Source organism: Gymnoscopelus braueri (assembly GCF_963280865.1).
Source record: "Gymnoscopelus braueri genome assembly, chromosome: 10".
NCBI lineage: Eukaryota > Metazoa > Chordata > Actinopteri > Myctophiformes > Myctophidae > Gymnoscopelus > Gymnoscopelus braueri.
This window is the reverse complement of record NC_137611.1, coordinates 10,825,466-10,844,120: the sequence shown is the minus strand read 5'-3', so window position 1 is coordinate 10,844,120 and position 18,655 is coordinate 10,825,466. Positions and strand designations below refer to the sequence as shown.

Genomic DNA, 18,655 nt, shown 5'->3' with positions numbered 1-18,655 from the left:
GTTTTATAAAAGATCGCGCTGTTCTCTATCACCCGAGTGCCCACTTTCACTTTCTACTCACACGGATCCGGAAATAACATCATCCGAAGATTTCCGCCTCCGTCCACTTCCTGTTTAGCGTTTTCATGAAAACACTTGACCTTTTTTGCCCTGCATTTCGCGAGACATGCTATTTTCAACATGCTGTTACAAGGCAAGAGGCCGTCACGGTTGGATAGTGTTTTTTCTCTGGGCGACGCACACTGATACCGTTTGTGTTCGGTCGGAGGGTCGGACGAGCGATCATAATTGATATACATTTTCTGTGACCAGTTGAAAAGGTAAAACAAACTAAAATCGCTGGCAGTGGGCAAACGCAGCCAGAAATAAGTCTGGCAGTGAATGAGTTAAAACATTTAAAAACATTTTGAAGAAAAGTTCAAAATTAGCAGCTGTACAAGGCCAGATGTATAGTGGGAGGACAGAGAGGTCAGTAAGCATGTTGCTGCTGCTGGTGGTGGTGGTGGTGGGGGTCGTAGGGGTCGGCGCTGTAGCGCTGCCTGGACCACAGCTTGTCCATCAGCAGGGAGAGGGACTGGGCCCCCCTGGACACCATGGAGAGGAGGGGGGCCGACGGCGAGGAGGTGGGGACGCCATCATCAGACGGCTCCTCCACCGACTGCAGGGAGCGAGACGCCACTGCGAAGCAAGACAGTCAGAGAGAGAGAGAGAGTCAGAGTGTGCGTGTGCGTGTGAGTGAGCGAGTGCAAGAGTGAGCGAGCGAGCGAGCCTGCTAGGATTGGCAGCTGCCATATATGGCAGAAACACTCATACCCACAGAATACTGAGTGACATGCTTATTATGCTACGGTGTTGTGAATGTAACCTTAACTCTACCTTTAGTATGTGTGTCCTTGTATGCTCTCCTTCATGTGGACATGAATGAATTGTTCAAGTGTGTGTGTGTGCCTAGTGCGGGTGTATAATTATGTGTGCATGTGTGCGTGCGTGGGTGCGCGTGTGTGTGGGTGCGTGCTGTGTGTGGGTGCGTGAGGTCGAGTACGTGCGTGTGTGCGTGGGCACTAACCCTTAGTCTCGCTGTACTGGCCTTGGCTGGCCTGCTGGCTGTAAGGATCTGGTTGGAGACTGGGAGAGAGTAGGAGAGAGAGAGACAGCAGCACAACCTGGATGGAGAGAGAGAGAAAGAGACAGACAGACAGACAGACAGACACAGAGAGAGACACAGAGAGATAGACATCAGACAGTTGTATGCTCCACGAAGCTTTGAACATAACAGCAGCGTCTATTGAGTGATATTTCATTACAGTGTGTGTGTGTGTGTGTGTGTGTGTGTATGTATGTATGTAATGTATGCACTTAGAGGACAGTATCCAGGTCAGCCTGTTCTTTCAAATGATGGACTTCAGCCACAGAGGCACGTCTGTATATGTTTTTATCATTGTCTGTATCTAATTCACCACGTGAACCCTAGAAATCTGTGTTGTGAGAGATACTAGCAGGCCTGGGGGAGACTGACTGCGCTCAACAAACTACAGTATACGGTTTAAGTGCTTTTTTAATGATAGACTTCAGAGTTCTGTGGCACATGTGTATTTATTTATTTAGCGCCTGTTTCTAATGTATTATTTCTTGGTCCTTGGATTGTGTGAGTGCACAGACAGATGCATAGAGGCGTTCACGTCTCTCTCACCAGGATGCACGTTCCTTTCTGTGGTGTTTTGCCGTTAGAAAGCAGCGCCTGCATTCGGCTCAGCTGCTCCAGGAGTGAACTACATGATGGGAAATACAATTGTTTAATATATACAATAATACAAAGTAACACATACTGTAGCCAGGCTGGAGGAGGAACAGTGTTGATTTTGTCCGCAAATGTTGATGTTTTATTCATAGTCTTTTGAATAAAATTCACTTTAGTTTTGGTCACATTTAGTCATCTGAAATGTTTTAGTTTTAGTCTGGTTTTAGTTGAATAAATCTACAGTTGATTTAATCGACTAAAATGTATTTATATATATATATATATATATATATATATATATATATATATATATGAAATGCCTGATTTATTCTTGGCTGTGTGTCAAAAATAGCCGATCTACAAGCTCACAACATGTCGTGAGCTTGTAGATCGGCTATTTTCAGGCTGTCTTGGATAGGGCCTTTATGTACTTTGTTTATTAGTTTTGAAGTGAAAAACTATTATTATAATCCATGGCTCTGCTTACTGTGTGTCCCTGCTCTGGCTGTACATTTTCATAGCTGGTTTGTTTTTTCCCTGCTTTTTGGTCAGACTGAATGAAATGCTTGCAATTCATATCTGTGTCTAACACTCGTCACACACACGCACGTCACAGGCAGGCATGCACACGCACGCACGCACGCACGCACGCACGCGCGAGCACACGCACACACACGTGTGCGTGGCATGACGTCATTCTCCATGGTTGCCGTCTGTGATTCACTCACAAAACCAAGGCAACCTTAAGAAGAATGACAGCAATGTCACCTTGAGCGTTGCCTTAAAACACCTGCATCCCTTATCCTCTCTCTCTCACACACACACACACACACACACACACACACACACACACACACACACACACACACACACACACACACACACACACACACACACACACACACACACACACACACACACACACACACACACACACACACACACATAGTGTGTTGTAGTTTAATAACCAGTGAATGTAGTGTATTGTAGCTATCCACTAAATTCACTGGTTATTGTAGTTTAATAAGTAGTGAATTTAGTGTATCATAGTTTAATAACTCACTTGTTGTTTTGCTCCAACTGCTGAACCTTCCTCTGCAGCTCCAGGTTGTGTGCACTGCATGCAGACATCCTATAGACAGACAGACGTAAAAGAGAGAGAGATGAGAGAGATGGTATATTCAAACAATATAACTACAATTGGGGGGTGGGTGTTTCTCTTCCTGCTCTTCTATTGAGTTCCTGTGTCTAGGTTGGGATACGACTTTTGACACAATCCTGCGCCCGCGAATTTTGACCTGAAGGTCAAGATGACATTTTTACCCAGAGCATAGCATGCATACATTAACCAGTTCATCCCTATTCTTCGGCCATTTTCAAAATATATTTTTTTATACATTTTGAATATTTTTACACATATCTGCATAATGACTACTTGTACTTTTGGTACTTTAAGTATTTTTGTATGCCAAAACGTTTGTACTTTTACTCAAATGCATGTCATTATGGGGGTCCTTGACACGAAAAAGTTTGAGAACCACTGATTTAGAAGGCATTTGTAGAATCGGCCTCAGGGCTTAATGGGTTAAATTAACACAAAAACCATATACGCCTTGACGTCAAGCTCTGCAATGTGAGAACATATACTATCATAAATAGCCCATAGTTTTTTTTCATCTAATTGCTGTAAGACCAATTAAGTTTTCCTCCACAATAGGCTTTTGAGCCTGAATGACATTTTCTTTTATGATTTTGAATAGTGTAATAATTGATACCTGTGGTCGTCTCGCCTCCACTGCTCGCAAAGTGCTTCCGGACATTGAGTGGCCTTAATTGAGCGATTTGACCTGCTGTGGTTTTGATATTGTATGATGATGACGGAGATTTTTACGGTGTGGCGAAGGGTGGGTGGGGGGGGGGGGGGATTCAAACACATTGGGTTTCTTTACCTTTATAAATGTTGTAATTGTCTTAAAAGTTCAAGACTGCATATGATATTGGCAGTTTGTGTGCTTTCTGGAAAATAAATAATATGCTAATAGGGTGAAACACAAAATATTTTCAGATGGGGGTCTGTGGCCATTAATTAAGCTTGATCTATAAAAAACATTAGGCTAGAAAACAACGCTTATTTTGGGCTTGTTTTTAAAGACCTATAGGTTGCTAGTTTCTCTCGCAAAATAGACTGACAACATGCAGCGACAATCACACACATACACACACACACACACACACACACACACACACACACACACACACACACACACACACACACACACACACACACACACACACACACACACACACACACACACACACACACACACACACACACACACACTATCCCCCTGTCACCTGGTTGTCATGACTGAACCCATTCTGTCATTCACCACCTCTACACTCCCCTGTCATTTAGTTCTCCACCAGAGTGAGTCACCTCCGTGTGTGTGTGTGTGTGTGTGTGTGTGTGTGTGTGTGTGTGTGTGTGTGTGTGTGTGTGTGTGTGTGTGTGTGTGTGTGTGTGTGTGTGTGTGTGTGTGTGTGTGTGTGTGTGTGTGTGTGTGTGTGTGTGTGTGTGTGTGTGTGTGTGTGTGTGTGTGTGTGTGTGTGTGTGTGTGCGTGCGTGCGTGCGTGTGTGTGCACCCTATTTTATAATGTATCTATTAGAAAATAGCCGATCTACAAGCTCACAACGTGTCGCGATGTGACAATGACAATGATTGTGATTTTTTTTTGCAGTTTTATTTTGGTATTTAAATCGGCACTATGTAACTTTTTTTTATGAATAAAATGTAATTTTATCCAATCTGTATGGTAGAGTATGTTAATACAATATAACATACAATCTGAATGGTAGAGTATGTTAATACAATATAACTTATACAATCTGTGTGGTAGAGTATGTTAATATAATATAACCTATACAATCTGTTTGGTAGAGTATGTTAATACAATATAACTTATACAATTGGGGTGGTTGTATTTGGTCTTGTGTCGAGACATTTAGATCGTGTCAACGGTCATGTTTCACCTAGACACAGGTTCTGACACCATTTTTTACCTGATGGTCAAGATTCAATTCATCCCCTGAACAAGCAGGCAGGCTCTATTAGCTCAATGATAAAACATTCAGCACTTGCGCAAGAAACCGGGTTCTATTCCGGGGTACAAGAGGAATAGTGCAGCTTTAAGTATATTTTGATGCCACTACCTTCGTATTTTCACTCAAGTCAATTGTTACATGTAAGGGTATTAGTTATTGTCTTCACGGTGGTATTGGTATGCACCCTGACATGCATTTATCCAGCTCAGGTCCTGCTGTGGAGGAGACCTGGCTGCCACTGATTGGCTAGGCACCTTCAATCAGAGTGGACCAATCAGGAGGACGCCTGGCCATTATAAAACAGCTGGCAACAGCTGTGCACATTGGCAGTGTGTGGTGTGCTAAAGCTGTGCTGCTACACGCCGTCCATCTAAACATATTGTCAATACTTTGGGGGCTAAAAGTTTAGTATCCCCTGGTATTCTGTGTTGCCCTGTATTGCGCCCTGGTTGCCTCGAGCTTGCTATAATAGTATTGACCCAAGGATAAGTGATAACCCTCAACTAAGTGAAAGTACTGCACAACTTTGTTGTGAATTTATGTTGGGCCGCCAGTGCCTGCTTTTTGTACCAGTCTTGTTTTGCTTCAGGTTAGATTAGGGAGGTTAGATTAGGGATGTGATGTAATTTTGATTTGATAGAGATTAGGTTAGATAGGGGTTTAAAAGAATAGGGAAGCTGCTTATATTTGTTTATTGATTTTCTGCACTGGGGTCCATTTATAAAGTTTGTATAATTTAAGTTAATCCACCCATTTGTATATCCGATATTTGTCACTTTCTGTCAGCAATAAAAAAAAAAGGTCAAAAACAATAAAGCTCATTTCACACACCAACTTTATGTCACAATCCTTCACTCCTAGACTTAAGGATCGTAACATCAATGTTGAATACAGGTCTTTTACTTACAGAGTATAACAGAGTATTCCTACATTGAGGTATTGATTACTTTCACTCAATTAAAAAAATCTGAGTAGTTCTTCCGCCACTGAGCAGCTTGTGTTCTCAGAGCAGCAGCTGAACCCTGAACAGGATGAGGAGCCCGTACCGCCAGATGGCCCGTGACGCAGGCTTCATTCAGTCCACCAGTGGCTTTTAGAACGTGCACCCATTTAGCCCGAAGCACACATAGTACCATTTTGGTGTGCTCTGATGTTGACGAGCTACGTGGCATGCTTGCCAAAAAATATCAAACGTTTTTATGGCTTCGGAATGCAATTAAAAGTTAGTGATGAGCGATCTGTGTGGGTTTTTTTAAGGACCAAACGTTCGAACAGAAAACCAAATCAGAAACAAAAATTGCCCTGCGGTGGTACTCTATGATATAATTCGACAGGGGGTGCGATGTTTCGCATAGCTTGGGCTATTTGGATTATTTGGATCAAGACTAGAGTCTAAAAAGTTTATAAAGCACGTTTTGGTTTTTATGAAACAACATGGTATAAAGTGAAGGGATAGGTTGTTGCCGAGCAACAAAGGAAACATGGTCTAAACAAGAGAGAACATTTGCGTAATCCTATATTAAAATTGGTTAATGAGAGAACCGGCCGGCCGGCGGACTTCGGCTACGTCATTATCTTGGTGTAATTCTGGATAGCGCCTTCAAATTTGATAAACACATCAGTTCCGTTGTAAAAGCTAGTTTCTTCCAACTCCGACTCCTCGCCAGGGTTAAGGCCTATCTCCCCCGACAACAACTAGAAATAGCCATTCACGCCTTCATTTCCTCACGACTCGACTATTGCAATTCCCTCTACACCGGCTTAGAGCAGTCATCTGTCAGGCGCCTACAGCTGGTCCAAAATGCTGCGGCTCGCCTTCTCACTGGCACAAAAAGACGTGAGCACATCAGTCCTGTCCTGGCCTCACTTCACTGGCTCCCTGTCAATTTTAGAATTAATTTTAAGGTTCTTTTATTTGCTTTTAAATCTCAAAACGGGCTTGCTCCACTATACCTCGCTGAGCTCATAGATCCATACATTCCAGCCAGGGCCCTAAGGTCTGCTGATCAGTCCCTACTGATCGTCCCAAAGACCAATAAAAGGACCAGGGGTGGCCGCGCTTTTGCTGCTGCCGCCCCCACGCTTTGGAACGACCTCCCTCTCCCCATCCGTTCTGCCCAGTCCATTGGGGTTTTCAGATCCCTCCTAAAAACCCACCTATTCTCTTTGGCTTTTAATTGTCCTTGATCTGCTGCTACTGTGTCCTAATAATGCACTGTATTTGTCTGTGCGCCAATGGGCGCTTATTGATGGGTTGATGCTTTGTTTGTCTCAACCTTGTACAGCACTTTGGTCAGCTTCTGTTGTTTTAAATGTGCTTTATAAATAAAGTTTGATTTGATTTGATTTGATTTAATTTGGACATAACCATAAACAAACACGATACGCCCATATATAGGCATACTGTATATGGAGATCCGGTTGTCCAGAGCCACAGATCTGACCGCTATGCCCATATTTGGTCATATGCATATATGGGGCCGACCGACTTCAAACTCGGAACGCTCGTCGGCGAGAACTTGAGGGAGTGTGGTGCCCGCGGTCGAGTCGTTGTATAAAGTACCAAAAGTAAAAGTACTCATTATGCAGTTATGCATTATGCATTATGCACTCATTAACACGTTTTCAAATGTATATCTAACAATCCTTTGAAAATAGCCGATCTACAATAGCAGATCTACAAGCTCACTTTTTGTGACAACAATTTACTCGTTAATTCAGCTCATTATGCAAATTGTCCCATTACATATGCTCTGTACAAAAATGTATCGTGCGCAAATAGAATGTACCTCAAAGATTATACCTTAAGATCGACTGTGAAAAGTTTTGCCCTGTCTATTATACCCATGAAAACCCCTGGTGGTTTCTTGCAATCTGCATGTTCTCTAAAGCAATAATATGTGTTTTATTTGCAGCCAAAATCTGTTTCTTTCCCCATTTTTTTCAGATGAGCGCCAGCTCACTGAAAAGCGCTTTGGGCTCATGTAGGAGCAGAGGGTGTTTGCGTTTTGTGATTTCACACAACCAAAGCCTCATGAAAGACAAGCATAGAGACAGTAGCCTGGTAAACCCTCCCTCCGGAAATCTCAATTCCATTTCATTTCAGGAGTGAGTCTGGCATGATCCGCCTTTCTGCAATATTGGCTCTGTATGCCAAACGGCCGGGCCTATCAGCGTCGTCGCTCATTGTTCTGTGATTGACAGCTTACGTTGGCCAATCAGGTGGCGAGTTCGAGTGAGCCCAAAACACGAACGGCAGCCATCTTTTTCTTGTGCGGCCAATTCTCCGCTATTTTTTTACTTCAAAAAGCTCTCTAACTTCTATTTTGAGGCACGGAATTTACTTATAAGATATCGTTTGGATAGAATTTAGTTGTTTAACTTCATATATGTGGTCAATTAATCATGACAAAGCCTATTTAAAAAATAATAATTAGAGAACCGGTAGGGGCGGGCAGTGACACCATTGTACCCGAAAAAGGCAACCCATTTTGGGTATGGCTGTCTCAAAAGTCCCGTCGCGTCACATTAAGACTGGTGAACTGCTGATTGGCTGAAGGGGAAAAATTATCATTGGCTGAAGGGGTTGTCAGTCAACGGTATTACTCCCGCCCAACTCCAGCACAGCCAATATTGCAGACAGGCGGATCAGGCCAGACTCACTCCTGAAATGAAATGGAATTGAGATTTCCGGAGGGAGGGTTTACCAGGCTATAGAGACAGCATCTGTCATGACTATCTGCCTTTTGTATGCTATTTGTTTACTTGCCATCTACCACATTATCATACCTGCAGGCATGGAAAGCACTTTATTGTCACTCTCTCTGTGGGAGCAACTGTCCAGATTGAACATTACTTCTCTACTCCTATATGTAACACATTATTATTACAAAACAAACATTAACCAATTAGCCCTTTTTATACGTAATTTAAAAATAATTGATCTACAAGATAGAGCTAGATCTACGACAATATAGAGAAACGGGACATTCATAATGAGTACTTTTACTTTGGCATATATTTTGATGCCGTTACTTTTGTACTTTTACTCGAGTGAAAGTTTTGAATACAGGACTTTTACTTATAACAAATTATTTCTATATTGTGATATTGATAGCTGTACTAAAAAAAAAGTAAGTAAAAAAATTAAATAAGAGTACTTCTTCCCACCGCTGTCTGTTAGGTGTACAGTTTCTTCCAACTGGCTCTATGCACAACAGCCATATTGGAAAGAAACTGGGCCTCTTTCTTCCTTCCTTCACAGGTGTCACCAATAAGGCTCTGTTCCATTCTGGTCAAACAGTGTCGGGGTGCTGATATTGTGCATGTTGGCTCACTTGAAACACTCTGCTACACCAGTGGGTCTCAAAGTGTGGTCCGGGGACCCTCATGGTTCCTTGAGGGGGGTTCCTAATGGCCACACAGTGTAACTGTGAGAGTGTACGAATGGAACCAAATGGACCCGTAAGGGTCCATCTGGTTCCATTTGTACTCTCTCAGAGTTTTATGCGGGTCCTTGAAATTAAAAAGCTTGAGAACCACTGTGCTACACCAATTGGATCAGAGCCTTCATTATAATCATTGGTAACACCTGTGAAGGAAGAAAGGAAGAGGCCCAATTCCTTTCCAACATGGCTGTGCATAGAGCCTATTAGTACAAGAACAACAGAGTTTATTACAAAGTCATCGGTTTGGATGTAGTGAATGAACAAAAGGAAGCACTGATCTGAAACAAGGCAATAAGGGAGGGAGGGAAACCAACTCAACGCCAAAAAGTCTCTAAAGATTGTAAGGACAAAGGCTGAGAGTTGTGTTGGATATGAAGAATTAATAAGGGAAGGATGATGAGCTCTATATACAGTACCTTCCTTCCAAGCTATCCACATATTCCTTCTTCTTTTTGCGGCTCTCCTGGGCCGAGCGCTTGTTTCGGATTTTCCGTCGGATCTTCTTTAAGACCCTCTCTTCAAACTGCTCCGTGTATAGTTGGCGCCGAGCAGAGTAAGGGGGAAGAGAAAGAATAAGAAGGGTTTAGAAGCTTTGTGGAGTATATAATCCTCTCTCTGGTCCCCTTTCTTTGCCAATGATGACAATGATTTGCTTGTTATTGCTTTCCCCTGATGGGCTTCAAGGTGACTGAGCTGCTATGCTATGCCCTGACTCGTATTGCTTTCAGTATGGTTCTCAAACTTTTGGGACTTCAAACTTCTGCCCACCCCCCCTGATTTCCGAATCCAAGTACGCACTTTATTTTACATTTTCCTTAGAAACTGCAATAGAATACCATTGCTAGCATAATGAGAAGATTTGTATTAAAACAAATCACAATTATTCAAAATGTTTCAAACACTTTCTAGATTTTTCTAAAACGTTCAAAAATAACCCACAGGTTGACATAAAATGTGAGCGTGTGGGCATAACATTTCAGTGAGACCAGTTTTGATAATTGTGTTTCATTTAAATGACAGTTTATGTTTATTGTGGTTATTAAAGGATCCCCATTTAAAGACACAGGAATGAGCCTCTATAGTTGTGATAGTGAATCTTTTTTAATTCAATTTGTTTTCATGTTTTATCATCAAACTGTTCAAAAGGTGGTGTCTCATTCATACAGGTTGTCATGAAAAGAAGAAATGTGCATCACTCTATCACCACATAATATTGGTGTTCTGTGTGGATAAAACAACTGTGTGTGTGTGTGTGTGTGTGTGTGTGTGTGTGTGTGTGTGTGTGTGTGTGTGTGTGTGTGTGTGTGTGTGTGTGTGTGTGTGTGTGTGTGTGTGTGTGTGTGTGTGTGTGTGTGTGTGTGTGTGTGTGTGTGTGTGTGTGTGTGTGTGTGTGTGTACCGTACCCTGGAGAGTGGTACTTTGTTGGGTGTTTGAGTGCGTGCAGTTTTGTTTGTGTACCTTGGACAGTGGTAGTTTGTTGGGCAGGTTGACCCCCTCCTTCGCCAGCAGCTTTTTCTCGTCTTCGTTTAGCACCAGCTCGTGCAATGCATGCTGGGAGCTCCGCTGTGCCTGCCAAACAGACAGACCCAATATTAACCCTGTGTGTTCCAATATTAACCCTGTGTGTGTTCCAAAATAAACCCTGTGTGTGTGTTCCAATATTAACCCTGTGTGTTCCAATATTAACCCTGTGTGTGTTCCAAAGTCTCTGTCGGTTCAAAACTTGTATGTCCTAAAACCGCTAACTTTTCAGAGAATGGAACAAAGTAACCTGTCATAGTTATTATTTAATCACAAGATTTTGTTAATGCTTGGCATCCATCATTTGTAAAACCTCCAGACAGACTGAGGCCCCATTTAGACGACAACGGTCTCTAAAGAAAACGGAAAAATAAAATATCAGATGTGCCTTCCGTTTAGACGGCAACAGTGTTTTCGGGTTTTGAAAACGCAACAAAGTGAAACCCCCTTCCAGACTGGAAATCTTTTAAAACGCTCCGCCTCCCGTCTCCATGTAAACAGGCAACACGGGGGAAACCGCAAAACGTGTGACATCATGGCTCACGTCGGCTCACGCCGCCTATGCTATTACAAGTAGAACGGAAGTGGTTCTACCCACACGTCACACCACCACCTAGCCACCTGGCATGCACACTACAGCGTTTTCAATCACTGACGCGTAAACGCAGAATAAAAAGTGAGAACGCAACGGCACTTTGGCGTCTTCTGTTCTAATCGTTACCGTGTAAACAAGGACTCAATCACTTTCAAAATAGTTCAAAAGTGGCGAGAATAGCCGATCTGCAAGCTCACAACGAGTCGCCATGCGATTCCGACAGCAACGAAATGTGCTTAGTTACTGTTCGTCTCTCTCCTTTACCTTCTGTCCGAGGTTGGACAGCAGCAGGTCCTTCACAGAGAGCGTGTGATTGGTGGACAGCCTGGAGTTCTGGCTGTTGGTCAGATAGTAGGCGATCCCAAAGCTCTCCTGGAGGTGGTCCGACTCCCAGCCTGTGTGAAAACAAAACAATAAGCGGGCCATGATTTATAAAATTGTTGGCACGTGATGGGCCATCTGTGGGGGGAGAAGCCAATTTGGTCCGCCTCAATCAAAGCGTTTTATGAACCTTTTATGGAAAGACACACGCGGCCACGCGTCCTTTGTCTGAAAGCCTGCTATTATGAAAGTGGTAGTTTTTTTTGCCATCAACATCACCGCAAATCAAATTTCAAGATACATTTGTGGTCGACATACATTGTGAAAACATACATTGTCGTGTTCGACATACATTGTGAAAAGAGGCCATTAATTCAAAGAGCCTACTCTGGGAATTAAGAGAACAAAAAGCATGAGGTCTTTGTGTGATAATGTGTCTTTTCAGGCACAAGTCCAGTCAGAAAATGTATTATTGTTGTATTCGCCAGAAAGCACGGATGAATTTAAGGTCCGAGACCAAAGTAAGGTCATCTTTTTTATGTTTTATTCATAATTGAATGTCCTACTTTATCATCCAAGAGTGTACCACAAAGGTAGTGAAAATAGCAGATCTACAATACATAGATACAACGCAACGCATTGGGAGCTTGCATATCTGCTATCTATTTTTGCTATTTTTTTCGTCATTAATTAATTTGTCATTTTTTTTAAAGCTTTAAAAAATGTCTTTATTTCTTTAAAGCTGCACTGTGTAACTTTCCTCTTCTACCCTTTTACCATTTTACCATTGAGCTAATAGAGCCTGCCTGCTTGCTCAGGGGATAAATTGAATCTTGACAGTCAGGTCAAAATTGTCCTGTGTATAGACGAATCCACAGACGAGCTGCCTGTAGCTGCCTGTAGGCGGCCATAGCTGCGGTGTCGCGGTGCGGAGCGTTGACACCGCAGCTATGGCCGCCTACAGTCAGCGCGTCTGTGGATTCGTCTATAGGTGAGACATGACCTTTGACACGATCTAAATGTCTCAATAGAAGAGCAGGGAGACAGAACACAACCACCCCAATTGTATGAGTTATATTGTATTAACATACTCTACCATACAGATTGTACAAGTTATATTGTATTAACATACTCTACAGATTGGACAAAATCACATTTTATTCATTAAAAAGTTACATAGTGCCGCTTTAAGTGTCAGGAAACTCTTGGTCAATTATATTTCTGAAAAAACCTAAACTGGTGCGTTGGATGTATAACACGTTTTGAAAAACATGTCTTTTGTCTTGATTACATTAGCTGTGTGTTTTCTCAGCGCCTGTAAAAATAGCATGCAGTGTATAGAGGGGAGCCGGTGTATAAGCTCTGTACAGTGGTGGAATAAGTACTCCAATGTTTCACTCCAGTAAAAGTATCAATACCACAATGTAGAATCGGCTATTTTCAGCTTTTGGGGGTCCCTAGCTGGCACAAAACATTTTCAGATGGGGGTCAGCGGCCAAATACATATCGATCTGTGGGGTCCTTGAAATGAAAAGGTTTGAGAACCATTGGTGAAAGTAAGCCTTGCCGAGCGGCAGATGGCTATCTCCTGTTTCTGTAGCGTGAAGCAGTATGAAGTACAAGTACACCCCTGGACATGACGCTAGCATAGATGGGTTTCCGCGCGACGTCATCACAGAGCAGAGTGCGCAATGTGCGCATGCGCGGGGGAGAACGAACCGGAAGCGCCATTCACTCTATTGTTATTTTCGGGATTTAGATAGGCATAATGCTGCTATTATAGGCATAATAGGCATAATGCTGCTATTATATACAAACAGATCCAACTTCCGACAAATCATTTTTATTGAGTAAAGAAGATATTACAAACTGCATCATTTAATCTACTTTCATTAAACCTGGTGAAGACCATTTATTTTAATGAATGTACAATGGCCAGAGATGCTGCGGGTAATAGCGCCCTCTACAGGCTCATCCCGCCACTGCGCGCGCATCATCCTCTCATGTTTACAAACAGGAAACCCATCTATATCGCAGGGACTTATAAACCCAATCCAACCCTTGATGCTGAGTGCCAAGCAGGGAGGCATTTATACAGTCTTTGGTCGGTGTGACCCGCCCGGGGATCGAACCCCGACCTCCCATCCTCAGGGCGGACACTCTAACCACAAGGCCACTGGGCTGGTCACCACTGGTGTTAAGAGCCCTTTAATTACCTAGATCAATGCAGATGTCAGTCTTGTCATCGTTGGACAGATAGTTTGATGAAGAGGCATCAAGCTGAGGAGGGACAGGCTGGGTGCAGAGGTCAGGGAACGGCGGGCTGGCGGGGGGTCCGGGCGGGGGGCTGTCCAGGTCGTCGCTGACGCCGCTGTCGCTGGGCGACGGCGACCACAGGGACATGGGCGACACCGGGGCAGACGACGACGACTCACTGCTGCCCCCTAGCAGCACCTCCAGGAAGTCACGAGTGTCGTTATCTTCTCCACCTCCTGCCGGGCTCAGGATCTGTGATGGAGAATGTATATCGTTACTGTATAGCGCTAATGTATAGCGTCGCTGAATTGAATACTGAAAAGTAACAGTTTTGGACATAATGAGGTTTCCACCCTTCAGAGACGATATCGTTAAAGGAGGAGTTCACCCAAAAAATGACTTATTTTCTATCAATTGCACACCTCATGAAGCATTGAATCCATGGATTCTTTTTTGTTTTTGTCGCATTCCTAAGCTAATAATTTGATTCCCGTCTCCTACCGGCTAATGTATGCGGTAGGAGACACAAAGTAGACTCTTTGTGTCTCCTACCGGAAATACACCCGGTCATCAAATTATTGGCTTAGGAATGCCACAAAAACTAAAATAAATCCATGAATTCAAGGCTTCATGGGGTGTGCAATTGATAGAAAATAAGTAATTTTATGGGTGAACTCCTCCTTTAATGTCGGGGGGAAAACCTTGTATGTCCAAAACAGTTACTTTCCAGGAAATAGGAGGGAAAAAAGTATTGGTTAAATATTTATAAAACCCAGACCTCTTTCTTAGTTTGACAGTTTGGTCAATATTTTACAAAGATATTTTACAATATTGTCCTTTTAAGCTTGTTAAGTTTGCCAGCTGTGGCTGTGTGAATAAAAGTTTTGTTGAGTTTTATTACATAATGCTGTTTTTTCCTGAACTTTTTAAATCTCGCCTCCTGGGTGGTTATGACACATAACGTGCTAATTTAATTGTATAGCTGTGCCACTTTGAACAGTGAACATTTTCTTTGTTTTCCTTTGCAGAGTTTTATTACACAATACTTTTTAAATCTCACCGCTGACAAATACACCACGATACAATAAAAAAAAACTCAAATTAACACTAATGAAACTAAACAAGCAAACCACACTTTAAAAATGAATTAAAACTAAACTGAAAGTGAAAACAAAAGTGAAAGTGTACATCTCGGAGATCAGGTCTCCGCCAGGCCGGGTTGCCTACCCAGGGCCCGCAAACTTTGAAAGGCAACCATAGCCATGTGTGGACCCGAGGAAGAGTAGCTGCTGCTATGGTATGGGGATCCAAATAAACAATAAAAAACAATAGCCACTTGGAATAGCCACTTGGAATGGGATCGGAAAAATCGAACTCACATTAAATCGACATTTAGAGAAATGTATGGAAAGGAACTAATAGTGCAAGCATGGATTATTTCCCCCCAAAAAAACATGTACCGGTATTCTAAAACAGGGGTCTTCAGTGTGTTTCAGGCCAAGGACCCCTTAGCTGAGACAGAGATGAAGCAGGGACCCCTCCCACTAGTGCCCACATACATACAAGATACTGGGGCTTGACCTTTTTCATAGATTTCTCAGATAGCTTCATAGACTTATGTTTGACAGCACTGTCATCAGTGTTGTTTACACAACATCTTTATATGTTGGATTCATGTTAATGTGTGTTTTCAGGCATTTAACCAGTAGCCTACTTTGTAAACTAGACCTTTGGCTCTGTACTTGGGCTGCTGTTAATGTAAAAAAGAAAAAAAAGAGAAAACATTTTGGGCTTATGAAACAAAGATTTGGCGGCCCCCCTGTAGTAACCTTGAGGACCCCCCGTTGAAGACCCATGTGGTGATAACGTGCACCTCAGTCTTTCTCCCACACCAGCCTCATTCTATCAACATTTATTTTAGAAAATGGGTCTTCAACAGGGGGTCCGGGACCCCTATGGGGTCTTCAGAGTTACTACAGAGGGGCCGGGTCTGATAGGATGCTCTATTTTTTTTTACATTCAACTCATGAACTCCATAGCATCCCTATTCTGGGGGGTAACTTTTGCCAAAAAATAGCTCATCTAGTGCTGCAACGCGTTGTAAGCTTGTAGATCGGCTGTATTTTCGGCAAAGTGGTTTGGTGTAGAGGGGGAAAAGAACAGACCAAGTACAGAGCCAATGGTTACCAAGTTTTGTGAGTTTAAGTGGTTGAATATCAGAAAATACACATTAGCACGAATCCAACATATGAATAGAAAAGATAATGTGTAAACAAACAAACAAACAAGAAAACATGAATTTACACAACACTGATGATAGTGCTGCCAAACAAGTCTATGAAATCTATGAAAACGTTTCATCTGCAACATAAATGTAGTGACCGGGGGTCTCTGCTTCATCTTTCTCTCAGCTACGGGGTCCTTGGCCTGAAACACGTTGAAGACCATGTTTTAAACTACACTTTCCACTTTCCAATGATCCATGACTTAGACAATTTCCTTTTCCACAAATGTCGCTAAATGTCGACTAAATGTCGTAGCCTTTCCAGTGTCCGAGGGGACAGACGAACGCTGCAGAGAAAAGACAAGCTGACCTCTCTCTCCACGCGTGTCTCTTGGGTGTTGTTGAGTCCGCAGTGGTGCAAACTAAGTGACTTAAGTAATTATGTTGAGGTACTTTTACTTTACTTGAATGCGTCCATTTTTTCCATACTTTACACTAATACTCCACCACATCTCAGAGGCAAATGTTGTAGCCTACATGGTGCCTTCACCACAATTTTCCTGGGGTCCAGACAAAAAGACTTCACAATACAAATCATAGAATGTAGTACAGCATGGTCAATGTTAGTTTGTCTGTCTGAAAATATCAATAATAACAACCTGATCTAATCTAACTTCCTTTCTGATTATTGCTTCCTTAAGCAATAATCCAACCAAACCAAACCAAATGTTTTTCTAGTTATAGTCAAATGTGTGGGGAGAACATCCCAGTATGCAATGGCTTTGTACATTACAGTTTGGGTAGAGGTAAGGGAGAGTGGCAGCTTAGGGCCTATCTACTATAACCATGTCTATCAAAATGAAGGTAATAGCTGTAAACACAAACTGAAGGGTTTACGTGAGGTATAGATTTTCTTTAAAAACAGAATAAGGCTGCATGCCAGTCTCTCATCCACCCTCATCCATGACAGCCTGGCAAGCATAGCATCCACACTCAGTGGTGGAAAGTAACTAAGTACATTTACTCAAGAACTGTACTTTAGTAAAATTTTGAGGATTGTTTTACTTAACTTGAGTGTTTAATTTTTTTAATACTTTCTGCTTCTACTCCACTACATCTCAGAGGTAATTGTTGTACATTTTACTCCACTACAATTATTTGACAGCTTCAGTACTTACTAGTTACTTTGCAGATTTGGATTATCACAAACCAACTATCCCCTATTTTGAACGATTTGAAAATAGCTGATCTACAAGCTCACAACGTGTTGTGAGATTTTTATACATTTTGAAACCTGAAATGGGACTTTCTGCATAATGAGTACTCTTACTTTCGAATCATTACTTGTAACAGAATGAGAGTATTTTTTCCACCACTGCTTACCACCACTACAGTACAGCTGCGGCACTACGTTACTGACCTCGGGACTTGTGATTGACCAGGACTGGTCACCATGGCAACCAGTGGTCTCGTCTGTCGTGTGGAGCAGCAGGTTAATGAGTTCCATCCCGTCCTGTACCTGTGTGTATGAGACAAGCTCTGTGATCTGTCTGTGTGTATGAGACAAGCTCTGTGATCTGTCTGTGTGTATGAGACAAGCTCTGTGATCTGTCTGTGTGTATGAGACAAGCTCTGTGATCTGTCTGTGTGTATGAGACATGCTCTGTGATTGGTCTGTGTGTATGAGACAAGCTCTGTCATTGGTACCTGTGTAGTGTGAGCCAAGCTCTGTGACTGGACCGAACCGTGGACCGCCATCACACACATAATAAGGAATTGCATTTTTATGGCGCTTTTCTAAGTACTCAAAGCGCTTTACAATGGTTCATTCATTCATACAGGGGGGGACATTGGGAGGTGGAGCGGCAAAAGGTTCCCACACCAATGGTGGCAAGCTAGCGCCGACCGAATCATTGGAGGCAATGTAGGGTTCAGTGTGTCTTGCCCGAGGACACTTTGACATGTGGATAGGAGGAGCTGGGATTTGAACCGCCGACCCACGGATCATTGGACGACCTGCTCTACGTCCTGAGCCACAGCCGCCCTAAACACCTACACATATGGGGCGGCAGTGGCTCAGGGGTAGAGCGGCAACCGCAAGGTTTCCAGTTCGATCCCGGGCTCCCCCAGAGTTAGTTTCAAAGTGTCCTTGAGCTATACTGAAGATACTGAACCCCTAATTGCTCCCGATGAGCAGGGGGTGCTTTTGAGCTCACTTTGCCTTGTCTGTTTGGACAATGCATTCTCACTCCCACGATGGCAAATGGGTAAAACGTTTAACTGGAAGGGTGGACAGAAACGGCACATGTTGACTAGGGCGGATATGAGTTACGATTCTGTCCCTATCGGGACATTAAAGGGATAGTTCACCCCCAAAATGACTTATTTTCTATCGATTAGTCACCCCATGGAGACTTGAATTCATGGATATTTTTTTTGTTTTTGTCGC

At 42.8% G+C, this 18,655-nt stretch overlaps 2 protein-coding genes across 2 annotated transcripts in view; one reads left to right on the top strand and one right to left on the bottom strand.

Annotated features, from left to right (window-relative positions):
• The window catches only part of sirt6 (sirtuin 6), a 372,587-nt gene that overhangs the window by 87,023 nt on the left and 266,909 nt on the right, over positions 1–18,655 (top strand). The gene's annotated exons all lie outside the window — the stretch shown is intronic.
• Positions 470–17,713, bottom strand: LOC308093354 (cyclic AMP-responsive element-binding protein 3-like protein 3-A; the record flags this gene model as incomplete). The annotated part of the gene is made up of 9 exons (XM_080439689.1): positions 470–678; positions 1,067–1,163; positions 1,691–1,769; positions 2,802–2,870; positions 9,706–9,812; positions 10,748–10,858; positions 11,670–11,800; positions 13,943–14,234; positions 17,627–17,713. The coding sequence occupies 9 exons, from the start codon at positions 17,711–17,713 to the stop codon at positions 470–472; spliced, it is 1,182 nt and encodes a 393-aa protein (XP_080295815.1).